Below are 22,542 nucleotides of genomic sequence, written 5' to 3'. Positions count from 1 at the left end.
AGTGTCATGTAAGTATAAGGGCTCTTAAAAAAATCTATAAAAACCCGAAATGAAAGAAATCTCTCCACGTAAAGTGAGTCTACTGGTAGGTTAACTCTTTAACGACGATTCACGGTGGAAGGGCCTTTATCCTCTATTGTTTATTAAAAACAATACATTAAAGGGTACATTTGGACACCTACTTTTAAAGTATGACGCGAAATTTAAAATATAAAAAGGTTGATTTTGAAATGGGGGCGTAAAAAGTGCCTCTTCAAACAAGAGATACAAATAATCAAGTTTCAACGAAACGACCATATTTAAAAAATAATAATACCAAGGCGGACAGTGCACTGCTGGTTAGTTGACATTAATAGGTTTACTGTTAACGTATTAACGTCAATAGTGCCCATAAATGTTACCTACCTTTATAAAGCAAATAGAATTTGACAAATTTAAAGATCGTATAGTTTTCTATAGGATGTTGCCTATGTGAATTTGCTTTCAATCGTAAAATAAGTCTAGCAATTTGACGACATGTCGTAGATATATCCTGCTAAGAGTAAATATCACAGATACGCGATATATAAAACAACCCGCACACTTTTGAAAGTGATTGTCTTATAAATTAAATCGTAAAAGAAATTCATTGGCTTGCTCAAATATAGCAAGTCGGTGAGAAAACGGATGAACGTAACCGAAGAAAAACATTTTGATTTTTGTTATTGTGAATTTAGTATAAAGCGATGGTAAAAAGTTACAGCAACTTTAAACTAAAGCTAGTGAGGTAAATAACAGTTAAAAAATTTAAATTAGTGTCAATCAGTTTAAAAAAATAGATAATTTAGACTTAAAAAGGTTTAGGTGCTACTAAAATTCTAAGTTTTTATTCTAAGTTTTTAGTAGAATATAACTGCCATTTTCTAGATGGCAATAAAGAGCATTATAACAATTTATATTTTATTAAAGAAGGTGATCTAAATTTAAATGTTAAAATGCTTATTTTTAGCCGAGTGTATGCGATATATCTCACGCAGTGTTGAGGTATTTAAGTTTAAAATTTTACGATTTCGAGGAATTGAATTTTATTGGATATTTATAGTAATAACTACAATGAAACATGAGCTTGCAGAAATAACAAAATTTGCCGTATTAGTCACACTAATTCAAAGGTTTAGAGCCATTGCGTCACCTTGTTTTTCGCAGTTAAAATACGTATAAGTGATGTTAATTACACAATAATGGTGTAGGTCGTAGATTAATTGTCGCTCGGGGCCAATTTGTCGCATTACGCTGTAAAAACTAATTGTTTACTTTACACCGATATATCCCCATTTAATTTTTACTAATTCTAACTTATATCTGAAAATGTTTTAACAGATTAACAAAAATTTAAATTAAAAATGTTTTCGTCGCATCCACAAGTCTTGCCGTCAAACCCACCGCAACAGGGCGTGGTGGAGCACCAACCGCAGATGTCCATGGTGCCTATGATAGGCCCAAGCGGTGAACTGGTATATTGCATGACACAGGCGAATCAAATGATGCTCAATTTACCTATGCAACCTAACCAACAACCTCTTCAATTAAAGCTTCTGTCTGGGGAAATCCCCGGTGTTGGTACACAGGCGTATATGCAAGGCCAACAAAGCGAACAGATCCTGATGGGCCAAATGCATAGTAACCGACTTATTTCTCAACAACTAGGACAACAGAACGGGCTTATGCAGCCAATAGAACTAATGCAGAATCAACCGCTATACGCTAACCATGTACAACAACATTTTCAACAACAAATCCTTGAAGACAAACAACAAATAGAAACAAATAAAATGTTCACGTTTTCAAGAAGCGAGCCCCCAGCCTTACAACTTCAATCAACTTCGTGTAAGTACTTACATTTTTTATTCGTGATTTAACAAATGCGTGGTATAAAAGGGTAATAATTAAAACGGCAAATTAAAGTTCGAAATGATAAAATTTTGGATAATTATTATAATTTACGCAATCCAGAAATATTTTTAAAGTGAGTTAAAATTTATAAAATCAATAAATGTCTTAAAAATACTCTTTGTTTTTTTAAAAATAAATCATATTTCGCTTTCGTTTAGTTTAAGTTTACTTTAACTAGGATTAAAACATCAATTTAAAATCTGGGCTTTCGTTTTATTGTTTTTAGAGGAAGTATTTTTAGTCCTGCGGGACAGCAGTCGATAAATTTAAAATCGACAAATGTATGAGGCTTAATATCGAGCACTTTCACTTAGTGGGCTAATGTTTGTTTTTTAAACGAAAACTAATATCGGCAAAGTACCTCCCGTCTCATTACTTATTTAAGGGTAGAAAAGTTCATTTGCCGCATTAGAAATTCACACCACGTGGGGTGAATTTGCTCGTTCATATTTTTTGTTTTAATTAGACGGAATGTACATGATTCCGTTATAGAGCAGGTTAAAATATTGATCTGTTATTAATAAAAGGATTTTAGTGAAGAAATTTTGCTATTTTAAATGTTAGATGCAGTAATGGCGTTCAAATAATATAAAAACTTGCCAGTTTTGTTAATAACAAATAAGGTTAAAAATAGATTTAGTGATTCATACAGTTTAGAGTTTAAATTTTAAAGCTTAACATAGAAAGCATTTTTTTTAATTACGATAATTGTTATATTGGAACATGTTAAGCAGCACAAAGCGATCAACTATACGAGTTAATATCGAACGCAAAACACTTGAAACGAGTACTTCACATCGATTTTTCATCTTGGGTTAGCGATTTGCTGTCAGGCCGATTAATTCGAATCGTCCATTATAAAAAAAAAAACAGTCGATAAAGCTATAAGAAATCTACTTTGCTTTTTAAGCAGTCAATTTTGGGTATCGATCGCCGATGATGCCAGACTTTAGAAAAACTTAATTTTATCCGAAGAAAATTCAACGATCCGAAACAGTTTTAATAAATTACGTCAAAGTTTTAAGACAAAGTTCGTTAAATGCAAATTCCCACAGGAAAATGCGTATTATTGTTATAATGAAAAATCATCGAAGTTTTTTTTCTTAAACACAACTTTGTATTACCATAGTAAACTTAAATGTAATAAAAAAGTGGTATGGACTTTAAAATGAGTCATTACGCTGGGATTAAGTCCATAAATAAATTTTATTATTCATTTCATTTGTATGTATATGTGGTACTCTAAATTTAGATCAATTGCACTGCCACGTTTGCAGAATATTAATAGACAAGGGTAAATTAATAAACTTGAAAATTAAAATCCAATTAGCTTTTAACACATGGCATGTGAGTGAGTTTATACAAAGAGTGCCTCGTTGAATATTAGCCGGCTTCTATTAAATTATGTTTGTTTATTGTTATTTATTCAAAGTTCGCATAGACTTATATGTTATGTAGAATTAAACATTCTTACATAGCGCACAAAGAAATTATGAAACACGCGACTAGTTAATCGGCTTAAAAGTCGTAGCGTTAGGTACCAGTTTAAACAGCGCATCAAACTATTTTGCAAACTCGGTAACAAATTTTTTTTAATTTTTTTCTGCAGCGTCTGAAAATATGTTTTCAAAAACCACAGCTCAAAGTTTTATTAACCAAAGCGCGCTGGACAACTCTCAGGCTTCTAGGACAATCATATCAAGAACGACTTCAATAGAAAAGGAGAAGTTTGCGCTAAACGGCGAAGATTCGACCGGAAAGGTAAATATTGAAATAAACATTAATTTGTTTACCTGATTATTAAGTAAACGTTGACCAAACATAGTTAAAGTTATTGATGATCTCTTATTGTCAGATAAAATTTAGTTATTTTTTTATTAAGCACTTTTTTTTTTTGCGAAAAAGTTTGCGAAAAAAATTTCAACGATTTTTTTTTCGGGGAAACTTTCGCTTTTCGCTTAATTGAGGTCGCCTTCTGTTTAATTGAATTTGGCCTGTTTAGCGCCAAGGGAATTTTATAAACACAAACGCTGATTAAAACAACGAACAAAAGACAACACGGTTTAAGTCCGCGTACGACAGTTAATATAAAGGAAGACATGGGCTAATTGCCAAGCAGTTTATTGTTAACCATATTGCAATAAACTAACCCGCCGAGATTTCAAAACATTTATGCTTAGTTTACTATTTAAATTAACATTGTAGTTGACTAAAGTAAACTGACAAGATTTAATCCTAAAAACACGCGAATCAAATTTTTTAACTTGTTTTTTTTGACAAGTCGTCTTTTAAATCAAATAGTCAATTTAAACTATATTTTTTTCGCTGCCTTACTTAAATGCTGTTAAAGATCAGAGTTCATGAAAGAAATCAAATTTAATCATAATTGATGACCCTGTCGGACTTTACGGTGCAAAAAAGGGAATAATAAACGACGCCTCGCAAGAAATATGTCTAAAGTAATTAGAGAAAATAAAATGACTAAATTTTAAGTAATACACTTTAATAAATATTTTTTTAAAAATTTATTTACTGGCATTTAATTCTTTACTAAAAAGGTATGAGGTTTAAAGTATTATATTTTTATTAATTGACGTACATTTATTTCTATATTAACAAAATAGACTAAGTGCTTTTAAGTGATAGGCGTATGAATATTTAAAATTTATATAAAAAACTATTTTTATTCATGGTCGCATCGTAAAACATTTAATATATTTATAGAACCATTGTAAAGACGTATTTAATGGCCATTAATATTTAAATAATTTATTTATTTTAATTTACAATCTAAATCTTGTTATTTTTTTTTCATTGTTAATAACAACACACCGTAAAAAATAAAAATTCAATCGTTCGATTTTTAAATTTTTTTTAGGTCAAAAAGAATTATTTTTTTTTGATTAAACGCAGACCATGTTTATTTATAAGCTAATGACATTTTTTTATCTAAAAATCAACTAAGATTTGGGTTTGAGATAACCAACCTAACTGTATTGTTATTTTGTAAGTTTTACATACCCTCTCTCGATTTTTTCCTTTTTTTGTCGTTCTCGTTTTTATCGCTTGTAATTCTGTCGTAAATCTTGAGTCTTCAGACAGTTTATAAGTGACAAGCAAGCACGGAAGCATCGTAAAAATAACAGATCTAAATTTGAACTTGAAAACAAAATAGTGTAGTGGTTATTGGTCTAAAAGTTTATTTAAGAAATTTAAAACAAAGTTTTTTAATCATCAGGTAATAAATATTAATAAATCATAGAAAATTATCATCTTAAAATTAAAAGTAATTAATTATTTCATTTAATAAATCTAAAAATATTATTTAATTGGTTAAGACATAAAAATAAAAAATTCTAATTTTTTGATACTCGCAATTAAAAGTTAGTTTAACGTTTAACACAAGCCTTCTTTCATTCGCAAAGAAGTTGTTTGTTGATAATTAGGAAAATTGTTTTTTTGTGAGCGCTTTGCCGTGCAGTCAAGTGTATATCCGTTGTGTTGATTAACTTGGTGTTTCGTCCAATGTTTCGAGAATTAAAATTCCCTCATTTACTCAAGCGGTAAATACCTTCAGCCAGCGCGCTTAACTTAAGTGAATATTTTGACGATTCGAAAATCGTTTAGCGAGAATATTTTTTTACTACGACTGCTCGTGGTGTCTGTTGAGTCGTTAACGTCATGAGTCACGTGATTCATCGGTCTGAACTGATGGAGGTGCAAAATAACTGACATTTTTGTTGTGTTTTTTGGCAGTTGGGCCCCGTCGAAAAGGCCGTGTTTCAAGAGGCGATTCATATCTTAAACAAGAAAAGAAATCAGACAGTTCCGCAAAGCTGTGACGTGTGCAACATCACTCTTCTAACCCAGGTAAGCTTTGATCAAAAGATAAAGCAATTTTTCTACTTTTTCTCCCTTCTTATAGAACCCAAAATATCGTGTATTTCGCTTTTAAATCTCTCGATACGATTAACCTATGCTGCTTGTCGTCAAGGTTTAAATTTAGAAATATATAAAAATGTGCCCTCCAAAGTTGTTATAACGGCTTTGGAGGTTCAATTTTATAAAAAAAAAATTAAAAGTTAAACTTGTTAGGTTGTTTACTAACAAAAATATAAGATGACGTCACTCATATAACTTTAAATTAATGAGCTTGTTCCGATAGCTTAGCATAGAACGGAAATTCCTTAATTAGGCTAAAAGCTAACAGTAGGCATATAGTTAGATTTGGTATTAATTTTCAAACATATAAAAAATAGAAATATATTTTTTAATATAGAAATAAAGTAATAGAAAAAATTTTAATTAAAGGCCGCGGAGGTGTCAGATAAATATGTAAATTCGTAAACTAAAACCACACAAGTCAGTGTTTACCTATAAACTTAATGTCAACTCCCCGGCCAAGTTTTGCAACGCTGGTTGCCTGGCTCCACCGCAAGAATGCACTAAGAAAATATTCTTGCTTTGACAGTTTTAAAACGCGAAACAAAATACGTGAAAACATCGAATAAAATTTTAGGGTGAAGCCCGGGGTCGTAAGAGGTCTATTTTTGTTTTAACAATTAAGTGCCCGGTAAATGTTTTAAGTAAATAATATGCAATAAATCATTATGTTAACGCGTTTTTACCTTATTACTTAAAGTCGAATTTTTAAGGATAAAAATATGCGATATTTAGGTATTTACATTTTGAGTAAACATTCCACGATTCTAGACTTAATAGGAAAGCTAAATCAAGAATAAAAGATAAACTTCGCATTTAAAGTTGAGCCCCATAGTCATTCAAATTTAAAGCGTTTAAAATTCCTACCACTCTGGTCGTACCCCTTTAAGATAATCCGCGGTTAGAATGCTTTACATTTCAAAACCCAGTTAACAATAAAAATAGCAGTCTGTCAGCTCGGCGGGTTACACATTTTACAGCTCCATACGGAGGTAGTTAGGTATATATGACGAGTATGTATTAGGCTATTAGCAAGTATCTCCGGTTGTATAGTGTAAGGGTGTTGCGAAAACAGAACCCAACAAGAGAATCTTTATTTATTACATGTTAATTCGCTATTGTGCTCTCGCGTTTTACGCGAAACGAGGCGACCAAGTAAAAAGAAAAATCATCTAGAAAACTGTAACAAGCATATTCTTTATAGTTACATAAGAAATTCTAGTTGAACTTTGCCTACGTTTAGGCTTTAGATAATACCCTGTTAGGTAAGGTTATAATTCGAAGAGTTAATTAACCGAAAATATGTTCTAACGTCGATATGTTAAACTTATACACGGATTATTGGTATAGGGCAAGTTTTGTATAGTATACACCAACGAAACCCTACGGCTAATTAAAGATTCTGTTTATTTCAGAAAGAGTAGATATAGTTTTTCAGGTTTAACCGAAATCAATATTTAGTTATTAAGCAAAGCTTGTCGAGTAAATTGGATTAGATAGCAATATATATTATATGATTAAAAATTGGAAAGCGTAAAGTTTGGTGTGTGTATATTTTTAATAATACAAACAAGTGTATTTTACAGCTGTAGTTCAATTAACAAACCTCTTTTGTCAGGCGAAATAATATTACCGCTGTAGTGTATGAACTTTATTGTCAGTCTAAACCGATATTTGTATTATTGGGTACAAAGTAAACAGAATGCTGAGACTGAGAAGTTGTTTAAGACTATTTCTCGTAAAATAAATAGACCTCTGCCAACTTTTATTTGATTACCGTCAAGTTATTAGCTTTTATCACGTGCCCTTTCTGCGAATATGAGAAAACGATTTGATTAGTAAAGATTCGATTTGAGAGAAAATTTAAAGTAAAAACACTTCGAAAGAAACTTAAATTAAAAAAAAAACTTGCCGTAAGAAGCTATAGGTTAATCGTATTAGTTACTGGTTTATATTTCTTTATTTTTTATAGCCTAAATTTTCTACCTCTTTTATCTTTGTAACATTTTGAAACAAAAATAATTTATCTTACGATATTTTACTTTTTTTTCAATCAAATGTATAATTTTGGTGTGATAAATTGCCATACTTGCATGCAAATAATTTTGTATTTAAATCAGTAGTAATAACTTTGCTTTGAATAAATTTGAATATACTATAACATATGTTCAAGTATACATAACATACTTTTATAAAATTGAAAACAATTTTTGCCATTTAATAAAAAATTTAATAAGCTAAAACTTTACAACTAAACTAAAGCTTACATGTTTATGTTGTATATTCAAATACAGGTGTAAACTTAATTTAATTAGCACCTGGCTTTATTAAATGTAACAATTGTAATTATAGTTATTTCACAAATTTCTTTGGCATATAGAAACAATAACAATTTGTTATTTTTCTTGTTTTCTGTTACTGTCGTACTTGTACGACTGTAGGTGCAATCAGATAATCATTACAAGAGCAAAAAACACTCTCGTGCAATGCTTGAACACAGAGTCGGCCAAGGTAAGATTTATCTGTTTGATTCGTCGTAAATTATTGACTTTAAAATCATTGAAAGAATTTCAATGTCTGGCTTCAAATAGTTATCTTTTGTATAAATAAGATAACGAAATATTTCGAGTTTTATTCACTAAATCATTACCCAACTCTAGTTTGATTTTTTCTCTACGATTTTTTAAAGTTTAAAAATGCTAAGATTTAACAACTGTGTATGCTTTGTTTTAGAAAAATCAGCTGCCTTGCAGTCGCATCATGGTCACGTAATCTCGCATTCCACTCCAGCACAGAACAATGTATTGTCAATTGAACGATCCCAAATTGCAAACTCAATCTTGGTAAACAACAAGGAAATTGGAGGTTTGGAGATCGGCCCAAATTACATGACGTCCGCGGTAGCACCAGCACGATTTAACCCATATGCGAAATCACGTCCCAGTAGTCAAACCGACAATTTGGGCTTAGCTAAGGACGTTATTACCGCTCCAAGCCGCTCGTTAGAAACTTCCAAAATAGACAATGCCACAGAGGCTGGCTCAATAAACATATCATCATGCGATCAACTGGTTACGACCGGTAACCAACCGTCAGTTACCAACAGCAACGACTTGGTGTCAACTGTCAATTTATCAGCGGTTCACACGGTGCAAGTCCCTCAGGAAGCTGGATTTACGTCGCTAATTCAATCAAGGCCATCAGGCAATGAAGCGGATGTGGATAATTACGACCAGAATAAGGTAAAACCACACACTTCGTTTTAAAGCATTGTTGCATTGCGTTTTATATTTTAAAACAAATTAACTTCCTTCTTAAGATTTATGTTGTTGTAAATGTGCTGTTAAACCGTTCAATATTAAAAAAGTTTGTGATATAAAACACTAACCAATATAAAGTTTAAGGCCGTTAAAAGGTCATGAAGTTTATTGTTCCCAAGAGTTAAAAAGCTTTTCAATAAAATAAAAACCATAAACACACTCCTTAAGCAAACATATGTGCTATAACATACTCGAAATATGCACGAAACTGGATTGTTTATATTCGCTTAAAAGAAAGGAAACATATGCTGCAAGGTGTTAAGGGACGATCGAAATAGCCTATCACACATTTAGATCATAATGTGCATTATGAATATTTTATTTCAGACCATTACTGCTGCAAACAATGAGCTTGCAACGTTAGCTGACGAACTATCTCTGCCAGATCAATGTTTAACAGAGCAACACTCGCCCTTGTCTAACAACGACTTGGACGAAACAATGTCCAATGGGTCTGGCGATTCTTCGACTAAAACGGACGGCAGCGATTCGTCAAAAAATCTTGATACTCCGCCTAGAGAGGTTTATCTACCTGATCCTTTGCCAGGTTATATTACCAAAATGGATAGACCTCCTGGTAGAGGTAAGTTAGTTTCGTTATAAAATTTTTGAATATCTCCTACAATTTTTCCAGTCATAGATTTAATTTAAACTAGTTTAATTTACAGAAGATAATATGTAAAATGGCATTGCATAAATGTAGTTTAACACATACCAGACCAATAAAAAAACTTGCAATTTAATCAATTGAAACCTACAAACGCTTTTAAAAAAAATAAGAAACAACATCTAAAACAAACATATCTCTAAATTTTGTTTTACAAGCAAATTCTAACATTTCAACAAATGTTCTTATTGTTACAAAAGTAAATTGGTCAACGACAATTTTTTTCTTACCAAATCCTTAAAACCACTGGTTTCAAATCAAAGGCTTTGATGTATGTTTTCAAGATTTCCGTATACTTAATATACATTATCAGGCTCCAATAACCCTCAATTCATAGCGAATTATTTATAATCTTATGTTACTGATGCTTGAACTTCGCGATCCAATGAACAAATTTTAACCACAAAACGATTCTGCCTACCAATTTCAACCTAGTTGTTTACTGGTATTACAGACTTATCGTTTCTTTTATTTTTATAGTTTTAAAAGAGTCCCTACACTGTACTACTTGCGATATTTACGTGAATTCGGAAAACCAAATGAAGCAACACGTCAACAGTTTGCGACACAAAAACACTTTACAAGGAATTCCGACTCCGCCCAAGCCAGTAAAGGAAGAAAAGCCAAAAGTTAAAGCAGTAAGTAATCCAAGTCAAATACTACGAAGTTTTTTTTCTAGATTTTAAATCCAATATATTCAAAAAAGGAGTCAAAAAAAATAACACAAAATATTATATACATTTACGTCATTTGTTTTTGATAAAATTTTCCATTAAATTGTTACTAATCTATTTACCAAATTAAAAAATTTATAAAATCACAACATACCATTAATCAGAGTAATGACATATTTACGACAATAACATCATGCAGTTGAATCGTCCGTACTAAATTAATTGCTATTACTAATTACATTGTTGTTTATATTATAGGAACAATATCGTTGTAACGTATGCAAGGTTACCTTGAACTCTGACATTCAACTCTCTCAGGTATTTAATTATTGCTCTAAATATTTCGCTGTTTTAAAGCCAATGCACTATGTTGTTTTGATTCAAATTTTAACATAAACAAGCAATTTTAACTAATTTGATGTTTTAGTTTTTGGATACTAAAATAAAACTTTTATTAAAATGACAGTTTGCCTAATTCAATGTTTTGTTTTAGCATTTATCGAGTTTAAGACATAAAAATATGCTGGAAGGCAAACCTCCCAAACCAAGATGGTCACCATACGACCGAACTCAGCCCAGTATCTTACGATCTCCTGCAACTTTGGTACGGTTAATACGTTTTGTTTAAATCTTTGATTATGAAATTGTACATCTAATATTGAAGGCTACATTTTAAAAAAAATTAGGATGTGATTTAGAGAGACTGTTATTTAATTTGTTTTTTTTTGACAGTTTTTGTTTATTTTACAGGGTCTTCCATTTAAATCGCTTCAAATCCCTTCATTATTCCAAGCATCTCAAACCAGTTCACCTACCACTATATCCGGTGCACTAACTGACTTACAAGCCTTAACACATCCCGGTTTAACCGGTCATTACTTGGCCCCTGCCCCCGCTGCCTCGTCGCAGATTAAACAAGCATCGTTTATGATGTCAGATGCAGGTCTTTTACAAGCCAGAGAGGTAGTTTACCTCGGCGGACCGTCGGTACACACGCTGCAACAAGGCGCTTCATTTCCCGCAGGCATTCCGACTTTTCCCGGTCTCGTACCCGGCCAACAACAACTTCTCCAACCCGTACTCACTGCGCCCACTAACGGGTTGGATTGGTCGACCGGTTTACGCCTCGCGTCTTAAACGAGCCGGGAAACTGTGGCCTGCTATTAGCACTGTGCGTACTTCTTGCCCATTACCGATCAAAAGTGTTATATTGCTGATCCAATTTTTTGTTCAATATTATCTTAGGAGTTTTATATTTATTTTGTTTTTGCTGTCCTACCGTTCCCATAAAAACCAATCAAATATTTTAGATATCGAGTTGCATTGAATAATTTTTCTTTTTGTGTTGCATTTATATTTTTAAAATCAAACTTTGGTTCTTGATAAGTCATTGGTTTAAAAATTACACTGCCATGTTACTAGATTCTGTACGGTGTCGAGAGGTAAAAGTTTTTTAGTTGATTTCGTGGTAATTTTTTGTTACAAACCTTGTTTATTTTATTATAAATTTTGTTGTAACGTGCCTTAGAATAATAAACTTATTTACTTTAGAAAATTCACGGGTTTAAAATTACAGGTTTAAATTACCTGGCAGTTAGGTGGCGCTCTTAAGTTATATCAAAATACTAATATCTTGCTATCTTTTAGTTATAATCAACGTTATTTATAATATTTTAAAGGGTATTTTAAACTATAATTGATACATTACACAAAAAAACGTATTTTTATGTTTAAAATCTTTAAGGCGTAGTTGAAATTTTTGGCCCAACATAAAGACAATTCATAAAGAAATTACATTATTCGTTTAAAAGCAATTATTTATGTCAACATATCAATGTACGTTTAAATAAAAATTTTCATAAAAGTAGGGCTTTTAATAGAGTTTGCCTTATCTAAATATTACGTTAAATACGCTGTCGTTTAAAATGTTAAACAACTCTATTAATTCACTCTAACATTATTTATTTTACCCCATTTAGCCAGCAAGTACTTTATATGGTCTTTAATCGAGATATTCGAGTAGTAAACAAGTTATTAAACTATATATCAATTGCTACACCATAAAGGCATGTATGCAATAAATTTGTTTAAAATTGGTTTCGAATATACGAGAATAAATAACTGTCAACTAAGTCAGTATATACGTTATTGTATTAAGGCTATTGTAGATATTTTTAACCTACAGTTAAAAATTAGACTATATACAATTTTTAACAAAATGGTTGCAGTTGTTTAACCAAGCTTTAAAAAACTGAAACCAATTGCAGGTTGTTTGGTTTTGGTTTATGATTTAACGTTCGGAAGTCATGTATGCATTTTAACCGACAAACAACAAAATGAAATCATATATAATTCATATCAAAACTAAAAATAGGTTAAACCAGTACACTAATTGTTTACTTCATATGGGCGTTGTTAAATAATTTCGTTATTTTAACAAATTGGTAGAAACATAATTAATGCAGCACGCGTAGATGTCTAAAAATGCAACGCAAACACGTTAAAGTTAGCTATTGCAAGGCCACATACAAATATTAAGTCAATGCACGTCTAGCAACGGGTTATATATGCACGCACCGGACGTAGTCTTTACCATTGAAAATTATAAACCTATTATAGAGCGTAGAGCAAAAACAGCTTTTCATTCTAGTTAGTATAAATACACAGTTAATGTTAGCAAAAGATTTTTCGTAAAACTGCAACATTATTGGAGTAAAAGTATAGTTATAGCTTGTGTTGTAAAAAAATCAATTTTAACTGTTTGAAAACTGGAATCTACCAGTAAAAACATAAAATAGCTGACTGTGGTATAAAATTGTTGTATTGTATAGCATTCGATATGGCGCCGCGATTTCAGCAGTCAACAGTTTCATTAAATTTTACTAACCCAAAAGTCGTGGATTTAATGTGAGTGCATGACTAATTTGGACTTTAAAGAAAATGACTTGTTTTTTAATATTATAAAGCCAATATCTAAACTGTGGTCGTAATATTAAGTTTCACGTGATTTTAATCCGAAGCTCATTCTAACTGTTAAGGGGATTTTAATGCATGTCTTTATAATACACTGGAAACAATTAAGTTATAAAACGAGCCTTGCAAAATATAAGTTGTTTTTAACTAAGCGAACTTGGCGTAAACCCGAACATAAACAAAACATGTCAAGAGACTTACCGAGCTATGTTCTGGTGTTAATCCGAGGAAATCCAAATCGAGCACCGTGTTTTTAAACTGGTTAAAGGCCCTTCAGCTTAGCGCAGCTTAACAACACATTCATGTGAGAAGGTTCACGCATATCCTGTCAAGTTAACACAGTTTAATATTCGGTAATTTTTGTTTTTGTAAAAAAGTTTAAAGTTAATTTTCAATACCCCTGTTAAATTTTAAATGTGCGTCAACAATAGTCCAACCATTTATTATTCGTCATGGAATTTTGTTTTGCAGTTATCAAAGTTCACGAATAAAAAACCTCCATTTTTATATCGATTTATGTTTTCTCGTGAGATTAAAACAAAACATATAATGTCAGGAGGTTTTTTATAATATCAAAAGGTCATTTACGTATACGATTTATACCCGATTCATTTGTTCGCACGTCTCATAACTCAATATTTTTTTATTACCAATTAATTAGTTTGGAAAAACAACTTAAGCCCGACATAAAAATATCGTTCAAAAAGTGATTAGGCTTATAAACCGCAGTAATGCAACGCTATATCGTTTATCAGTTGATGTCTAGCAAGCATGTGCAGGAGTTGTGCAAGAGTTCTATGATAAATTGCACGTGGATCGTTGTAGGCTTGTTGCATGCCCATACATAGGCATGCAATTTACTCCAAGTTTAAACTAAATGTAAGGATTGTACCGTTTATAGTGCTGAATAGCGGGCATTAATCAACGAGCAAATACTATTTGGGTTTATGTTTCGAGCCTGCGTAGATAAAAGAATTTATTTCGCGAAATTGAAGGCAAAATTTAGCTGGAGATCAAAACTGGAAGTAAAACACAGCTTGCCGCGGTTTGAATGCGAAAAAATCGCGCGAGTAAATACCACACACATCGCAAACGTAAAAGCAAGCAAGCCGTGTATATCCTCGGTTATGTTATGGAAAGTGTTTAGCGAAACCGGCCGTGCTAAATGTGAATTCACGGGAATAAGCTATTTAACCCAGCAGTCTATTGTATCGTGCTGATATCGCTTAATATCAAGCGATTTTTTAGGCTTCAAGTTGCACACTTTATTCAGCAATTGTCACGCAGGCCCCTTTGTTGCAATTCTAAAAGGTTTTTAACCTTTCAAGTTGCAGACAATTCGACAAATGTATTTTTAGGTAAAAAATTTTGTTTGTTCCTAATTTGGTTACACACACAAAAGTAAAAAGAGAAATTTTAAATAGCTTGTAGAGACAGTTTTAGATTTTTTAGACCAAATATTATTGTTAGAAATATTTTATAATAGGCCTAAACAAAAATTAAATTTATTTTTAGTTAACTTAATCTGCTTTAATAAGGTCATTTGAGTATATGGACTGAATAGGCAGCTGACTAATTAACTATAAAAAAGACAAAATCGAAAACCTAATTAAAAGGCTTGAAATGTTAACAAAATGAAGATAAAATACCAATTAAATTAAATAAAAAAAATTAGTTTTAAAAATAGAAAGGGAGAAATCCAAAATCTAGCAATTAGAACGGGTTTTATTTAAACCGTATTACTTAAATTGTTGTACAATTTGCTTAAGTAAGGAAAATATTTACAGGGAAAAATTTCCCCCTGAGACGATTTAGTCTGACTTTGAATCTGTCAATTCGAAGATTATTTCCACACACTGTTATGTCACTTGGGAAAATAACGATTTTTACATCTTATTTTTACAGGCCTTTGTTTATGCAGGTGCACTTAAAATATCTCAATACAATATGAGAGCTTGTTAAGCCGTATATTAAAGGTACTGGAAACATACAAGGATATAAAGGTTTAAATTACAGCATAGTATAGTTGTATTTAAAAGAAATATATTGATTTAGAAAGAGGGAAACATGGTAAGTGTTATTGAACCTAAAATAGCAAAGCATGCATAATGAATGTGTCGATTTTAAAACCTTAATCAGAAATCTAAATTTGAATTTTAACGCAAAAAAGTTTATGTTTCTTTGAAATTATAAACTCAAAATTATAGTTATCGTTGACCCACTTTTTTCCGGCTTTTAATTCTAAGGAATTTAATTGAATTATTAAAACGTTTCAAGTTAACTTTTTTCGTAAGATAACTTTTTCGAATTTCAATCACCTACGTAAATAAAAATTCGTGAGTAGCCCAACCTAATGACGCGTGGTGTTTTTGATGAGCCGATGACGTCACGGTATTGTTTTTCCTCTAATTTAATTCAAACAATAACAAAACACCCTTGCAAACAAGGCTTGGCAAATGTGTTATACTTAGATAATTTATAAAAAGCAATTCTCCTTCGTTTTATTGCGATTTCATTAACGTCATTGTTTTGGATATTAAGGCAGTAAAAGGGCGGGAAAAAACAGAACCAATATTATGATAAAAACATTTCTTGGATATCAAATGGTAATATGTTGTAGGCCTTTCTATTAAAAGTTAATTTTTGGTGTTTTGGGTTAATTTGGTTCATGGTTTAATTTGGGCATATACCATAAAAAAAGTCATTTAAGTGGTTTCTTAATACTGGCTTGATATTTATAATCCAAATATTGAGAAAAAACATCGGCACAGCTGCCTTGTTCGTCTAACAATCGGTATTCAATATTTACGCTATTTTACGAAAAATTTTTACGAAAACAATATTTTACGAAAAATTTGTAAACTCACAAAATAAACATATTCAAAGCGCTGACCTTTATTTTAAAAGTTTTAATACCCATTGAATTTTTTAAAAGGTCCATTTTTTTTATTTGTCGTTAGAGTTTTTTTTGCTGTATTTAAAGATCACGTGACACAACAGTCTGGCTGACGGGGTAATGTGTTGAAATCTGACACGGGGTTTATCATTTTCGCCCCGCAAATGTATGTGAGTTTTAAACATGACTTGTTTGGTTTCGTGGGCAAATGAATGCCTTGACGATCACTAAATAGAAAGTTAGGGCAAAGCGTTTTATGCACAACAACAATAGGCTTATGACACCCGAAAAATTATTTTTTTTTTATTTTTTCATTTCAATTTTAAATTTTTGATAAAGTTTTTTTGATTTTTAGTAGTCTAAAATTTACTTATAGAATAGATAAAAATATTTGTAATATTGCAAAACATTAAGATTTTTGGTAAAATATGGTGTATATGTTCAATTTACTAAGGGTTTATTTTGCGATTTGGGGTTTATTTTGCAGTTTCATTCAGTGGTTTTTAGTGTGTAATTCAAGACATTAAAATTACATTTCTATTAGATTTTATGACTCTAACTCGAAGATTTTATAATAGAGTTGTCAGCTGTAAATCTCAAGTTTCGAATAAGTAATGTTTTGCGCATGATTAGATATTTACGGAACTATGTAATATATTTACTTGTTCTAGAAACGCTTTCACTTGTCAATTCGATCACCGTTCTGGCCCCTGTATTATTTGTTTGTTACGTCACCAACTGGATTATGTTTCTCTATGACGTCATGCGCCCTGGGTAGTAGTGCGAAGGAGTACGTGCGCATCCGAAATTTTTCGACTAATTCGATTTTAAGTTAAATAAACATAAGTTGTTTAATTCGGGAAAAAAATGTTAATCCTAAAAACGTGATGTGATTTTGACTGGACATTGCGGGGCCTTTGTTCTTTTGCATTATGACGCAATAAGAGGAATTGCCATTTGTTTTTTATCTTCTAAATTCGACGAATTTTTTTCGTTTGTGTTTGACAGATTTACAATTTGCACGGTCATTTTAGTAAAGGTTATTATACAGGCGCCCGTACGAACCCCAATTAAAAAAATAATTTGATTTTAAACAGACAGTGTAAAAAAACAAAGAAATATCCTTTAACAGACACTAAACATGTTATAAATTCTCCTTGTAAAAATTGTGATGAAAAAGCTTAGGCTGCCTTTAATTAAAACAAATTTTAGGGTAATCGAGTCCGCCCAGTCTGGCCACTGTTGTTTTCAAATTTTAGGGAGTAATTTTAAATTTGTTATCTCGACTTAGGCCCCAATGATTTAGATAATCATTAACTGAAATCTATCATCGTTAGAATATTTAAGTGATCAGTGCGAACCCATGATCGGCTAATTATCCGTCAGCGGCGACCGCACCAAATTATTTTAAATAAATCCAGCTCGTCCGCCTAAAATAAAAACCCGCTCAAAAGAAATAAACAAAAGTTAAGGAACGAGAAAGTGAATTTTCTTGCTTTCATCCATCGACACTTCGATAAGATGGTTATTTTATGCCTTTAAAGCACAACAACAAAAAGTTAAAATAACGTGGCTTAATCTCTCCCACCCAGTTTGCACCCAAAAAGCAAAGGTGTTTTTGTAGCACCTTTTATACGTTATAATATTTTATAACCTTTTAAAGCACTCCACTAAAATGTATGTCAACCCAAAATGCATATTTTATATTTGTTGCTAAAGTATAAACCCCAAAATTTGCATTAGTACTTCAAAATTCATCTGACACAAAGCCCCATTTTTGATAGATCGCCCCATTTGAAATGGAGCGTTGAAAAATACACTTTTGGTTTGAACGGTATCTTCAGAATGCGTCATCAACTAAAGAACATCCGAGTTTAATTAACTTAGATTAGGAGGATAAATCTACTATAATGAAATAAGTTGGCACCAAACTCAAGTTTGTGTTGGCAAGTATGGTATGTAAAACGAAAAGTAATAGCACCCAGCTGGATATTGACTGACTGTGTAGAAGAAATGTGTACGCGAATTTTTTTACGCTGCGTTTGAGGTGCAAATGTGAGTCAGAACGTATTGTGCAAAAACAATATTTTTTGGTAAAATTTAATAGCTATTTCGTTTCGGCAATTTGATTTTATAGTCCCGTCGCTTTTCGGTAACTTAACACACAGTGTGGTTAAATTCTTTAGTTCCGAAATGCGGGTGTTATTATTGTGCGTTTAAAGTATTACAAGTTGTGCCTATTGTCGGATAACAATTGACTAAATCTGATAATGATAACAATCCGAAATCCGTCTATTGTTGTTCGACAATATTAAATCGTGATTTTCGTCAATGCTTTTGAACTCGACTTATATAAATGCTTCTCACATTTTTTCAATCTTAATTAAATTTCGGATTAAAAATTCTGAAGCTATAAATATTTTGGAGTTTTTTTTAAACGTTTGAGGCTGATGAGAAACTGTTGCTGTTTTTCCGCGGATTAAAATGGTATTTGTGGTTTGTTTACAAAAATAAGGTGAACCGGTGTCGCATCTTTATAGTAAAACGAAACAACGTGACCTATTCGATTGCTTGCCAGTCTTCTTGATTTGTTGTTGGCCAAAACACAAAACTGAAGTGAGTTAACGATTTTCTTTTTTTACAAGCGCAAAACGACCAGAACGGCGAAAATCTGTAACTGTTCGAAATATGAACAACTGTCGTTTACAGTCGAGTGCCAACTCAAACGTCCAATATAAAGATTGATAGGGGTAAATTAAAGCTCAAATGGTGTACGCAGCTTGTAAAAAAAATTAGGTAGTTTGTAGAAAAAATTAGGCCAAATACTATCTTCCGACCTGCGTATGTTTACATGTTGTTCGTTGTATTACATATGTTTGTTAAGAAACAAGTTCCAAGATTCTAATTTCCTTTTTTCCCGTGACGTTTCGACCCACCAGCTAGATTTATATGATGTGGTATATTAGCTAACACAGTAAATAGCAAGTTGCGTTTGGTTAGTATGATATATGACTTTGCCGTGCTCGTGTAAATAAGATTATTGACCGGTATGTGGTTTTGTTTAGCCCGCATCAAAGCAATAAAGTTAAGACTTGCGATCGCTTAGTCGATAATTTGTAAGATTTTCTATTCTTATATTGGAAATAACCGATGACCTATTAGATAGGTTATCAAGATAAAGATTATATGAAAGCAGGTAGTCACAAACCTGGCCAAAATGCCATATTTTGTAACCAAAGAAAAAAGTTTGATATGATTTTGAGCCTTGCAATTAGTTCTTTGTGTGACTTTTTGAAGCATAATTAAATTAAGAGATTAAAAATTTAGGGTAGTTAAGCTGTAAGTTTTAATTAATTTATCCTTTAACTTTAATAGGTTTATAGCAAGATTATTATTTTGATATGTAATTACTTATTCATTTGAAAAATAGAATGGGTCAGTTGACGCTTTTGTGGTACCAAGTATTAATTTAAAAGCTAAAAGTGACATTCAGAAGCTCTTTCAGAACTTAAAGCTAAAACCTAATGTTTTTAAATGGAGGATTTCTTTTGTTATGTAAATTGCAAAAAGCATTTTTATGGTTCTTATGTTTGGTAATAGCTGGGCGAGCAAATAAGGAAAAATAAATATTGTTTTGTGTGTTTATACCCCTGTTCTTTTCTTGGGATTACCATACTGCTATTCAAAAACGATTTTAACGACATTGCACACAGAGTTTGTTTTAAAATTATATTTCAAAACAATCAGTATTTCGGGAAACAGTTGTTTAGACCTTAATGGTAAGTTAAGCGAGTGATTTCGTAGAACTAAACGCAATTTAGTAACAACAAGTTTGTGTTAGATTTGAGTTACACCCAACTAACTATCATATTAACAAATATATATATATATACACCCAGCATAAAATTTATAATAAGTATATGAGTAATGTCGCCGTTCTTAAAAGGCCTGCTTTTTATTTAACAAGCCTAATGTGGAAGAGTTAGTGAACTTAATATTTGCTGTATACGATTTAGTTTCGGCGCCCACCTTTTAAAACAATATTTTGAAACGTAGAGTTTAAGAGGTCAGACAAGATTACCTCGGATGTATTTGAAATCCGAAATTGGCACAGACTTTTCGTGTGTTTTTATGTAAAAAAATATTGAATAAATATTTTTGTGTTTTAAGTGCAAGCGTTTTTTTTTATTTTAGGTTTTTTACCAATCACACATAAACGAGAACTTTTTGGTAAAAACAATCATGCAAATTAAAGTTTAGTATTGCATTTTCTTTGCGTTTTAATACTAAAACTTGGACAGATAAGTTAACTTAATTTAGCTTGCTCTAAAATATAATACAGTATAAAAAAATGATTCTTTAAAGTGCAAGTTAAGGTCAGTTTTTTGAATCACCATTTTATTGTCTTAGCGGTTCATCTAACAGCGTATATTCAAGGTGTGTTTACCATGCTAATTTTAGAATGGAATAATTATATTTGACTTGTCAATTAGCCTAGTACAGCGTGTATAATGTTAGTGCACCGCAAAATTATTTTATGAGTTTTTGAAGCAAATTAATTTTTTCTCGACTCGGTGTGTTCAAATTTTTCTTTTGCCAAAGTTTACAGTTAGGGATAGTTCCCCCGACTTACAAAGCCCCGTATGTTTAATATACAGACAGGTGGACTGATTTTAACAAAGCAGAGAGGCGTTTATTTGCAAACACCTTCTAAGACTTAGTTTTTCTACCTGACTTAAGCTAAAGTTTGTTTAAGGCCCAATACATTTCTCACGAACCTCTTACGAATTGTTGGATTCTTAAGGAATAAATATTATTTATGGTGCATTTAAAAAAGCAATTACTAAACCCACTAAAAATCGCACAACGCGTTTCTTATTTAGCATATTGCATTTTAAGTTATTTTGTGTAATTAAACACCAGACTTAAATGCAATTAGCTAAAGATAATTCAGCCAACATTATAATCTGCCATTAAAAAGGCCCCTCATGCATGAACTTATTTTCCACCTTTAGAATATTATCAAGATTGACATTTTAACGCTTTTTAGTTTAATTGTTGTAACAGAACTTTAAAAGGCGGTATGCTTCATTTTTTTAATTTTTATTTTTTAATATTATTAATAAATTTTACTTAAAACAGCAAGACACACTTTTTCGATAAAGACGAGTGTTTTTATTGATGTTTTGATTTAAATTAAATGGAATAAAAAATAAAAAATTGATTAGCCTTTTAATTATTCATCCCAATCAATGATCAATTATTTTTTACAGTTTTTATTAAATCAATGAATTTAATACTATAGCATCCCTCATATAATTTTTTAGAGGCCTTTTTTGCCAAAGAGCTATATACAAAGGATAAAATTAATGACTATGAATAGCAAGCTGCGGTTAGCTTTTTAACTATAGTCTTTAAGTATTATTATCCAGTATATATTATTAGACATAAGTATCGGTCTATTTTGGGTGCAAAGAATGAGATATAATTAGCAAACTGCTCTGCCACGAAAAAAATGCAACTGTTAATATTTTGACGCTCTGTGAAATTGAAATTTACAGATTATCGTGTTAAGACAACTTTGTAAGCTAAAACTTTGTGAAAGTTAATTTTGTGTTGCAAATTTATATTATCTTTTTATTTATTTATTTTTTGGTGAGAAGGATAAAACTTATTAGTTAATAATTTAGCTTATTTTAGTAAACTTTGATTATCATACTAAGATAGTGATTCAGTTGAAAAAGGGCCATAACGTAGACGTGACTTTGTTAAACCCAACAATATTATTATTAGAAATGAGATCATTATTATATGAAAAACATTTTTTCAATTAACTGAAAATTCACGTTCTTATCAATATCGAAAACAAACAATAACTGAAAATATGAACTTTGTGTTGACTTTTGGCAAACTAGAAAAAAAAACGGAAAAAACAAATCAGAATTTAGCACGTGCTGTAATCTTAAATGCTTAAAAACATTTATGTTTGTTTGATTCTAATTAACTGTTTTGCTTTCGTTTTCATTTAAAAAACTAAATTATAGTTTTAAATATTGGTATTATGACAAGTAAAAATTAACTGGTCATTATTTTCTTTTTTAGGTAAAAATAGGCCTTTAAATGTATATGATTTATTAT

The 22,542-nt window shown here is 31.2% G+C and overlaps 1 protein-coding gene across 2 annotated transcripts; it reads left to right on the top strand.

Moving 5' to 3' along the window:
- Positions 1 to 1,784: 1,784 nt before the first annotated feature.
- On the top strand, positions 1,785 to 12,084 carry LOC145759725 (uncharacterized). 2 transcript variants are annotated; one of them, XM_082573575.1, is made up of 10 exons: positions 1,785 to 1,866; positions 3,542 to 3,693; positions 5,689 to 5,802; positions 8,316 to 8,385; positions 8,608 to 9,116; positions 9,522 to 9,777; positions 10,342 to 10,499; positions 10,794 to 10,853; positions 11,029 to 11,139; positions 11,286 to 12,084. In XM_082573575.1, the coding sequence occupies exons 1-10, from the start codon at positions 1,812 to 1,814 to the stop codon at positions 11,670 to 11,672; spliced, it is 1,872 nt and encodes a 623-aa protein (XP_082429701.1). In that variant the 5' UTR covers positions 1,785 to 1,811; the 3' UTR covers positions 11,673 to 12,084. The 2 variants fall into 2 exon arrangements, with proteins under 2 accessions (XP_082429701.1, XP_082429709.1); XM_082573583.1 differs by lacking the exons at positions 1,785 to 1,866; positions 3,542 to 3,693 and adding an exon at positions 5,038 to 5,170.
- Positions 12,085 to 22,542: the final 10,458 nt, after the last annotated feature.

Source organism: Corella eumyota, chromosome 1 (assembly GCF_963082875.1).
Source record: "Corella eumyota chromosome 1, kaCorEumy4.1, whole genome shotgun sequence".
Taxonomy (NCBI): Eukaryota; Metazoa; Chordata; class Ascidiacea; order Phlebobranchia; family Corellidae; genus Corella; species Corella eumyota.
This window is presented reverse-complemented; position numbering and strand designations above follow the sequence as displayed.

What these genes read in the sequence shown, in the direction of transcription:
- LOC145759725 (XM_082573575.1), top strand. Translation starts at nt 1,812, where the DNA reads ATGTTCACGTTTTCAAGAAGCGAGCCCCCAGCCTTACAACTTCAATCA. An exon ending in ATAATTACGACCAGAATAAG is followed by an intron (nt 9,117 to 9,521) that starts GTAAAACCACAC and finishes ATTTTATTTCAG; the next exon opens with ACCATTACTGCTGCAAACAA. An exon ending in GGATAGACCTCCTGGTAGAG is followed by an intron (nt 9,778 to 10,341) that starts GTAAGTTAGTTT and finishes TTATTTTTATAG; the next exon opens with TTTTAAAAGAGTCCCTACAC.